Source organism: Limanda limanda, chromosome 19 (assembly GCF_963576545.1).
Source record: "Limanda limanda chromosome 19, fLimLim1.1, whole genome shotgun sequence".
Lineage (NCBI taxonomy): Eukaryota > Metazoa > Chordata > Actinopteri > Pleuronectiformes > Pleuronectidae > Limanda > Limanda limanda.
In genome coordinates, this window is record NC_083654.1 from 12,009,109 (window position 1) to 12,019,346 (window position 10,238).

The window sequence follows — 10,238 nt, forward strand, 5'->3', positions numbered from 1 at the left end:
TCATACCTGCCTCTCTTCACCTCGTCCTCTCCCCCATCCCAGGTACCGTAACTACTCGGAGGGAAGCATGTCGACGTGCGTGATCGTGAGTTTTTCATTAAACCAGTGGTCGTCATTATTGCCCCAGTGACTGAGCGGCAGGGGCAGATTGTGTAGTGTGTGGTGTGTGTGTGCGTGTGTGATGGTGCCGGGCTAAGCTGCGGAGGGGCAGTGAGAGGACGAGAGAAACAGGTGTGAGCGAAAACTTTGATATGTGTACCCCTCTCCCCCAGTCCCAACCCCTTGTTAATGTACCCCCCCCCCTTCATTTTTTTCTCTAAATTGAACCAACAAAACAATCATTGGCTGGTTATTTACATGCACAGTATCCCCCTCCCCCCCATAGACACACTAATGCCTGATCCCAAAGCCATCTGCACCGCTACAGTCGACAGCCGCACAGGTAAAGAATTTATCCTCCTGAAAACTCAACTCAAACTGGTCATTTGTCTTACATTACATTTCTGTAGTTTCCCCAGAAATGTAACGGACCCGTCTTTTATTTCTTATTGTAAACAAATCCAGTAAAAAGACCAAAATCTGCAATTTGTGGATCCTTCAAACGAGCGTAGACAAAGCCTGGAATAGCCTTTGCATTTTTTCCATAGTCTCCTATTGTTGTCCAAAACTATTAAAAACACATCAGCGAGCCACAGTGTTGCACTGGGTGACACTTTCCTTCATCACAATGAAACTGGGCGATGTAGTTTATTTCGAGACAATCCCAAGTACTCTGTAAATACTCACTAGATGACCACATAGGCAGCTGACAACAGTCCCCAGCAAAGACACTATTTACTGTCTTAAAACTAGAGTCTATATGATTTAGGTCGTTTTTAAAACTTATATTCCATGACTTACAGAGGTCAAGATCTCCACAACAGAATAGGTTTGTGGGATGATACACAAGCTGTTGCATTTGGTCTTTTCACGGGTGTTTTTTTCACAATAATAAAATCTTCTTAAGTACAGACAGCGTGATCCTCTAGGCAGTTCCTCCTCCTCCGCTCCAGCAGCTCTGCTTTATGACCTCGACGGGCCTGACCTGTAACGTAAAAGTCTCAAATGTCCACCGGGGTCTTTTTTAACGGCAGGTGAGTGAGGGAAGATGGCTTTGGGAGCGGGACTCGTAAAGACTGCTCTAATTTGACATCACCACATTCTAAAACGACAACAGGTACAAGCTGTGCCTCTTTTTATTATGTGACCCCACCTACGTCCCCACCCCCACCCCGCCCACCCGCACGCACACACACACACACACACACACGCAGTCATACACAAGAACTCCAAAAAAAAAAAAGAAGAAAATTCACAACGGCACTGAGTGGTTAGAGTCCAGGGTGCGACCACAAAGCATCTGCTAGTTCTGTGGAGTTACACAGTCACACACACACACAAACACACTTGTGGGAGTGTTGAGAGCTGGCAGTTTAGTGAAGCGTGTCCTCTGTGATTTGACGGAGGTGTCCCCAGCTCTTGTTCTCTGTATCCCCCCCCCCCCTTTCCCCTCCTCCTCCTTCTGCTTTTCCATTCATCTTATCAGACCACCTGGCGTGCTGGTTCTTCCCTGAGCTCTGTACATTCTAATCAGGGCTGTAGTTCTCCGTTTCAGACACAAGCACACATGCACACACGCACACGACGCCTCTCCCTCGGGGGGGGGGGGGGGGTGGGTTAAGTCCATTGCTCGGGTAAACTGTGACACACAGAGTGAGTGTAATCAGGGCCACTGCCACTTCCCATCCACAGTGACGCCGCCGGGGTTTTGGCCTGAGGGGGGTGCTACCGACGGTTAACCAGCCCTGTGATACAGAAGGGGAAGAGATTACGGGGGTTCATATTGTCAGATGTCAGTGTTAAAGTATATTACACTTTGATGTAACTGTACAAACAAGGACACTCCACCAATTTTACAGTTTACTCATTACTTGACTACTCATCCTATGAATGCAATTTGAAATATATAAAGATGGAAACAGAATAAAATATCAGCACCTAATAGGATGAATATTAATTGTAACTAACTAATAATATGAATAAGAGAACGTTATTTTATCTAGGCTTTTGATTTGATTGATTGGAATTTAATTTAATTTAATTTAATTGTATTTGTATAATTATGTCTTTATTTACTTTAACTACTAACTTACTATTTATTCTTATATTTTTATATATGTATTTTTTTTTAAATTATTTTATTTAATCTTATTTAAGTTATTTAATTTCTGCCTCCTTTTCTTTACCCTGAGTGTTTGACTGTGGGTTGGGGGTGTTCATAAACGTTTGTATGTTTATAAATGTTTGAATGTATGTTTCTTATATGTAAAACTCAATAAATATATTGTTAAAAAAAAAATATATATATAAAGATGGACGACATGTCAGCTCCCCACCTGGTGGCTGGCTGCAGTATAGGTCATGAAATTCAGCCTCCCTCATGTTAATGTATGGGACATGGACCAAACTACAAAGTTGACACTATACTATAATGTGTGGGTAAAATATTTTTTTCTCATAAACGGTTTCTGTTATTTTAGGTATCTTATCACACCACTGTTTGTTGAAGTGTTATCTTTTCCAGTAAGTTTGGTTCCATAAAAACTAGTTTAAATGTCATTAATGCACAAAATGGCAGTGTTTGTATCTATGGTATTTTAGAGTGATTTCTGCACATATGGAGGAGAGGGAGACGCCTCTGGAGATAGTTAAACAGAAGTCTGCGTGACAAAGTGAGGGTGTGGGATTAAAATGAAGTGAAGATCTATGTAAATCTCTAGCGTTCTGTAGCTTCATTCAAACTATAGATTAAAAGGTCAGAATTTTCTGTCATGAATTTTGACGATTAAAAAAAATTAACCTTTCACTTGTGAGTCCCCTTACAATATGGAGCTGTGATACTAAATTACTGGAGTGCCCCTTGAAAGAGAAACAGGCCACAATAAGCTCAAAAAGAAGGAGAAGAAATCTCTGAATTAATAACTCACGTGTACAGTGGCTGCAGTTGCAGATGAGAGGACTTCTGAGGAGGCTGGTATCCGTAAGAGTCAAAGCCACCGATGAAATCAACTTTAAAATAAGAAAGAAAGAGAAGGATGAGATCATTCAATTTTCTCGTAAATTCGTTTTTTTTTTGTAAAGTTTTGCATTTCGAGATCAGATTTTATTTTGACATGGAAATCTATCACGGCCTCAGATGGCATCACAATGCTTTCAATACACTGCTATAACACTGTAAACCCACTCTGGCACCAGAACCTGCAGAGACGCACCGATACATCATCATTCTCGCCGCCTCTGTGTCACGGATACATTGGTCTAATCTTTCTCAATCGATTCAGAGGAACAAACACAAGAGTTGCCAGCTGACAATGAAAACACTGCTCGATGTTCGACTTCAGCAGAGATTTAGACAATAAGTTAGGGATGGGTGGAAAAAGAAAACCCAAGCTCTAACATCTTCATTTTTATCTTTGATTTGTATTATTGCAATTTAAATTAAGGGAGCAACAGAAACTCAACATAATATTTTAATACATGAAATGCAGTAAATATAGTGCCAGTAAAAATTACATCACCCAGACTGATATATTGTTCATTATAAGCTAATTGCCAATAAACTAGTATCTGGTATTTGTATATATATATATCGACTTATAAATAGCAAGAAATGTATATTTACATTACACAGTTTGTCCATCAAACAACACCGATGTTGGTTTAGTGTCATTTCTTCATTTGTAAAAAATCCCTCCCTGTTCACATGTCGGTCAAAAGTCTAAGTGATCAAAAAATATTGGTTATATTATGTTATTACTAAAAAACAGATTATCATACTATGGGATATTTTAAACTCTTAACTATCCACACTGTTAAAAAAATCCCAGCGTCAGTCAGAATATATTAGTAAGGAATCAATAGAAAGTAATGATTTGCATGTCACTGTGATTTCATTATCATCACTGTGTTACGACATGCATATAATCACTGACACGGCGTGATTGGAAAAGATCACTGACACAGCATGTCCTTTGCTTTTACAGAAAATCAAACATATGGTTTCATATTGTAGCTGCAGGACTTAATTTCCTTTTACTCAGTGAAGGTAAACCAGTCACGAGAGACACGCGAGAAGGTAAAACCATTCAGACCCACAGATGGCACACCCAAATGCAAATAGACAGGCCCTCGTCCCGCAGACAGACGGACACTCTGATGGTGGGAATATTCCAGCAGACACACTCTAATACTCTCCGCAGATGGAGCGCTGAGATCACCCATAGGGAATCCTCCGCTGTGATATCACTCAGCATGAGTCAGGCAGGAGAAAACAGCGAGCTAACAGCGCTCACATCAACGTTCCTCGCTCCCACTAAAAGGTCTTTCCGCAGTGTGACAAAAAGTAAAACCAGATCGGCGGAACAAGGCGCTGGAGGAAGATCAACAAGCTTTTAGGGGAGAAGACAAAAGCACTCACAGCTGTCCTCGTCGTCCTGGAAGACTTTGCTCACGTAGCAGGCGTACACGAAGCCAAAGAGCTGTGAGAGAGATGTCAGAAACAAGATGAGTGTTGTTGCATCGGCTGAGTCACTGCTGACTTAACAGTGTCTCCTCAGTATTTCACAGAGAATGTTGAAACAAACAGTTTAGGGGTCAGCAAAATAAAACAAAAAAATACCTATATGTGTGTTTGTCTGTGTAATGCCAACTGAATGTAAAAGAAAGAGACTGTATGATTATTTGTAGGAGTGTGTGTGTCGGATACGTACAGCCAACAAGATCTGAAAGGCAGAACTCAACACCTCGATGTACTGGTAGTCAAGGAGACACCCGGAGACGGTGATGACATGGTGGTCATCAGGGGCCATGCGAGAGTCTAGGACTGGCGTTACCAGGCAACCAGGACCGTGCTCCATCCACCACGAACGATGGAGAGATGTGTTGAACGTCATGAGGAAGTCCCTGTCCTGAACACCCATACATATGTACACATGTTCATAAAAGAAGAGGACAGTGTCAGAAGCTATCGGAAAATACTCATCGCAATTTGTATCTGGGAAGCTGGATACAAAGAATATTTGACAATATTGCATGCTACATGACTTCCAGATGTTCCCAGCCTAGGGACTTGGTGGTCAGCTCAAGGCAGCAGCTTTACTGGGCTAATAAGAATTTTTATATGAACCTCTTTCATATAAATTTCTTAATTATTCTATATCTTTGGGCCTCTGAAGGTACTGCAAATTTGGGCAACAGCAGACAATGTTTTATCAATTAATCCACTGATTATTATTATTATCTAAAAAGGGCTTTGATTATTGAAAAATTAACAAGATGACAACTGTTAATGTGTCTAACCTAAAGATAAACCCCAATGATATTAAGTTAGTTACTGCAGAACCTAAGAGAAGCTTAGCTCACAGATTGAAAGGAGGATGTCTCCAGTGGAATTTTTGGCATTTTTAAAATAAACTGATAATTAAAAAGTTGCAGATTAATGTTCTATCGTTTTGCTTATTGATTTAGTAACTACTTAATAGATATAGCATGTTAGTAAGAGGTGAATAGCCAAACCAGCATTGTTTATACAGTAATTATCAAAATAATTGGCAATTAATCTTTCTCTAATGTCTCTGGCAAATGTCCAAGCACACACAGGACTCACCTGAGACAGATTTCCGACCTCCAGGTAGAAACAGATGATGAAGGAGTTCCAGCCCACCCAGAGGACGAGCCATACTGCATACTGCCAAGCAGACGCTGAGGTTAGTCTCTGTATGACAGCAGCTACACACACAGCCAAGTAAACAGACGCTGTGACCTCATCAGAAGGTGACGGGTGTACTCACAAAGATGAGGTATCTGAAGCGAAACTGCACGGTGCCGAACATGCCCAGGATGATGGCCATGATGTGCAGGAAGTTGGCCAAGATGGGAGCCCACTGGTAACCCAGGAAATCAAACACCTGCCTCTGAAGGGCGGCCACCTGGGGGTCAGGGAGTGAGAAGGAGGGGGGGGAGGGGGGAGTCGCATAAACACACACTCACGTTAGAGGAATATCCACATATACACCAAACACCCACAAATGTGGATATATGCAAATACACACACAACACAACACACACACACACAGACAGTGACAGCGACACACACACAGGTCTGCCGCAGTTGTTTCCATGGTAACTGCCTGGAGCACCAGCCAGTCCAGTGACAGTAAAAGAGGAGCAACCCCTAAAAGCTCCCCCAAACTAATGAGCATCTAAGGGCCGAATCCCCCTGCTGCACACACACAACCCATCAGGCCCGACAAACAATAGCCTGCACAAGCACTGCTCACACTGCTGCTGCTGCTGCATCAGCCTCATTACACCAATAGATGATACTGTCTCATATTACACACTTATTACATTTTAGAGGAATCGTCTCAAGCTATTTGTGGACACAAGGAGCAGCTAAGTTTAACTCCAGAATGGAAACCAGATGGGGAGCAGGGCCTCCCTGTCCCTCCTGAGCACAACACTCAGACTGAGGCCATCACCCCTCTCTCTCTCTCACTACAGACATGAGGACCACCCCGTCACCAAAGCGCCCCCCTGCCCTGCTCCCTCAGCTTCAAACACACACACACACACACACACACACACACACACACACACACACACACACGCACACATTCTGGTCTGTAATGTGGCATGGCACCCAGCAGCTGCAGCTCAGAGCTTTTTCACTGTGACACTACAAAAATGTGTGATTACAATGTGCGGCTGTGGAGCACGATGCTCTAATTATATCTGCATGTTGAGTGAGAAGAGGCTGCTCTGACACAATCACCCAGATAAACACACACACACACGCACACATACACACACACACTTACGAACATACACAGATAAACACACATACACATACACATTAACACACACACACACACAAACATACACACAGATAAACACACATACACATACTCATTAACACACACACACACAAATACACACAGATAAACACACACTCACCAGTTGTAGTGAACATATCACCAGCATCGTGCATCTCCCGTCGCACTTCCCCATCTTGGAGGGCTCAGGACGCGGCTTGGAGCCGCGGAGGCTCCGGGGGAAGGACGGGTCCCCGGTCAGATCCAGACTGCCTGGCCGTCTCAGCTCACACCATTCCCGGCTGGATAGACCTGCCCAAGGCCGCTGCCTCCTGCTCCTCCTCCTCCTCCTCCTCTTAGCTCACAATGAGTGGCCCATGTTGGCCGCTGGTTTTGTCGGTAAATACCAGTCGTTAGTGGTGAATGTGTGTTGGGGGGGTGGGGTGGGGGGGCACTTCACACCGGCCCGCTGCGGTCCGACCACCACCGAACACCGAATCACCTCGGCCACACCTTCCGGAGAGGGGACACACACAAAGACACAAAGAGACGGAAAGCTGTCACAATGGGCCCCGGGCCACAGGCAGAACTGAGCATCATATGATAGCGGATCACAGGGGGGTGGGGGGGCGGTGGGGGGGAGGTAGGGAGCGACCCCGCAGTGCTACTCCTGCTAACGCTCCGGCTACACGCGACCCGTCGCCGACACAAAGCAGCCCGTGGTGACTCGCGGTTTCCTGGGAGCAGGAGGAGTCGTCCCCCCCCTCACCACCGCCGGAGCTTCTCCTCCTCGAGCTGCTCGGGGGAAGAAGTCAAGTTATCGGACGGATCTGCTCACCGGTACCGGGCGCTGGGTCCTGGGCTCCGTGTAGCTGCGTCTTTTGTCAACAATCGGTGCCGGGGCGGGCGCAGGAGGAGCTGGGGGGAGAGGCAGAGGGGGAGAGAGAGAGAGAGAGGGAGAGAGAGAGAGAGAGACAGGGGGTGGGGGCTCTCAGTCACCGCGACCCCCTCGAGGAGAAGCTCAGAAAGGAGCACAAAAGAAACAGATGAGTCGAGGAGGAGGAGGAGGAGGAGGAGGAGGAGGAGGAGGAGGAGGAGGAGGAGGAGGAGGAGGAGGAGGAGGAGGAGGAGGAGGAGGAGGAGGAGGAGGAGGAGGAGGAGGAGGAGGTTCAGCCGAAAATAATAAAGTCTGTTACCGCCTCCTTACACCATCACCTCCGGAGACACAGACCGAGGAGGGAGCGCTGCCCGCGGGGATGCTCGTCCTCACAGCCCGCGGTCACATCCAGAGGAACACACACCCAGGGGCGGCTCCTGGTGCAGGCGACAGAGGCGGTTGCCTAGGGTGAAAGAAGCCGAGAGGGCGGCACAAGAGATTGAATTATCATGACGTGACACATGCAATGTAAAACAATATATTAACGTCACACCATCATCCTCTAACCCGGGGACGCACCGGAGGTAGAAGCGCCGCGAAAAGCGGTCCGCCTCATTTCCTCGCCCATGTTCGCACCGGCAGCGTAATGCCGGGAAGAACCGGGATGCGCCGCGGCCACACACACACACAAGCACATAATCTCCTGTGGGGGGTGGGGGGCGGCTACAGGCTTGCGTAGGTCAGTCACCTGTGAAGACCACAGCATTTACCCCTGAACCAGCGCGGAGAAATGCCCTCCCTGGGCCGCAGGGATGAGCCAGCCCCACGCCACTACGCTGCCATGGGTGGAGCAGGACACCAGTGGACACAGGAGCTGGGTCCGAACTCATGGGTAAGTTTGGCAGGTTGTCGTGTTGGCAGGACTTCAACCACCTATTCATTGCACAATATCTAATAATATGTCAATTTAAAAGCAAAAAAATTAAATTAAATTAAATTTAAAAAAAACAAAAACTGCGAGCGCACATCCTGCGCAGAAGCCCATTGCGCACATCATGCGCAGAAACCTACTGAGCACATCCTGTGCAGAAGCCCATTGCGCAGCAACAGAGTTTTTTTTTATTTTAATTTTTTTAATTTAATTTAATTTTAATTTTAATTTTTATTCATTCAATTTAATTTAATTTTATTATTTTTTTTTTTTTTAGTATTTATTTAAATTTACATAGTGTAATATATTTTGCAATTAATAGGTGATTGAAATCCTGGCAATTTTAAGAGTTCAGTATATTGCCGGCACGAAGATAAGAAAGATTGGGGAACGAACCTGCGACCTTCCTGTTGAGGAATGACCTCTCTACCCACTAGGACAAACAGCCTGCTGACTCCTGTGAGGAACTATGTGTCCATCTGTATAGAGTCCAAAAGTTATTGTGGATGCATGACAGTTTGTGTGTGTATGTTGAGGGGCGCCAATTTGAAATCTCGCCTAGGGTGCCAACATTACAGGGCCGTCCCTGCACACACTATTAACAGCCATGTTTAATCAAACTCTGCTACTCACCTCCTGTGGTACATGTGGTACTGTGTAGTGTACTGGGTTACATTATGGTACATGTGGTACTGGTATACTGGGATACAGTGTGGTACATGTGGGACTGTGTGGTAGATTGTGATACAGTGTGGTACCTATACTACAGTCAATGTGTGTTACATTGTGATACAGTGTAGCACATTTGATACATTGTGGTACAGTATGATACAGTGTGTTACAGTGTAATACATTGTGGTACAGTGAGTTACACACAGAGACAACCTGATCACAGGCCTGATATTAACTGCAGAGCGGTTATCATAAGTCCATATGACAATCATGGGACATAAAACCATTCAGTGTTATAACCATGTTAATAAAACAATCTTCACCATACATGTCTCTCAAATAGAGTCAAGTGATTACACTCACCTTAAATCGTTTTCATTGCACCTTTTCTGTCACTTTGAATAACTGCACTCAGTACACTCAACTACACTAAGTATCTGTTCTGATTTGTCTCTTTGGTCTAGAGCAGATCTGCAAGACACTGTTTCAAATGTGTCGCAGTTTCTTTGACATGCTACCGTGCACATCTCAGAGGAATTTTGCTAAAGGTTGAGTCACATTCCAGTAATTCCATATAGTAGTGCTTTCATTCATTTAAGACTATGCATAGATAAATGCAGGAGGTGAGCAGCTCAACTCCTCTTGCACGCAGAGCAATACAATTTGATGCTTTTTAAAGAGATGTAGGTTTTGCCAATAGACCACACTTGAGTCTATGAAGTAATATAAATCATTGTTGACAAAGGCCTCATCATTTTAAGTTTTTCAGTACTAGTTAAGTTCATTAGTTTACTCTCCAACAAGAGGGCATTCTTTTTAGTGCAAGGCAGATGGAAAACTATAAAAA

General features: G+C 44.7%; 1 protein-coding gene across 1 annotated transcript; it reads right to left on the reverse strand.

The window, feature by feature from the left end:
- Positions 1–1,773: 1,773 nt before the first annotated feature.
- On the reverse strand, positions 1,774–7,107 carry nkain1 (sodium/potassium transporting ATPase interacting 1). The gene is made up of 7 exons (XM_061093160.1): positions 7,054–7,107; positions 5,889–6,026; positions 5,705–5,785; positions 4,809–5,006; positions 4,517–4,577; positions 3,027–3,108; positions 1,774–1,844 (listed from the first exon to the last, which is right to left on the reverse strand). Exons 1-7 carry the CDS (start codon positions 7,105–7,107, stop codon positions 1,835–1,837), a joined length of 624 nt encoding a protein of 207 aa, XP_060949143.1. The 3' UTR covers positions 1,774–1,834.
- Positions 7,108–10,238: the final 3,131 nt, after the last annotated feature.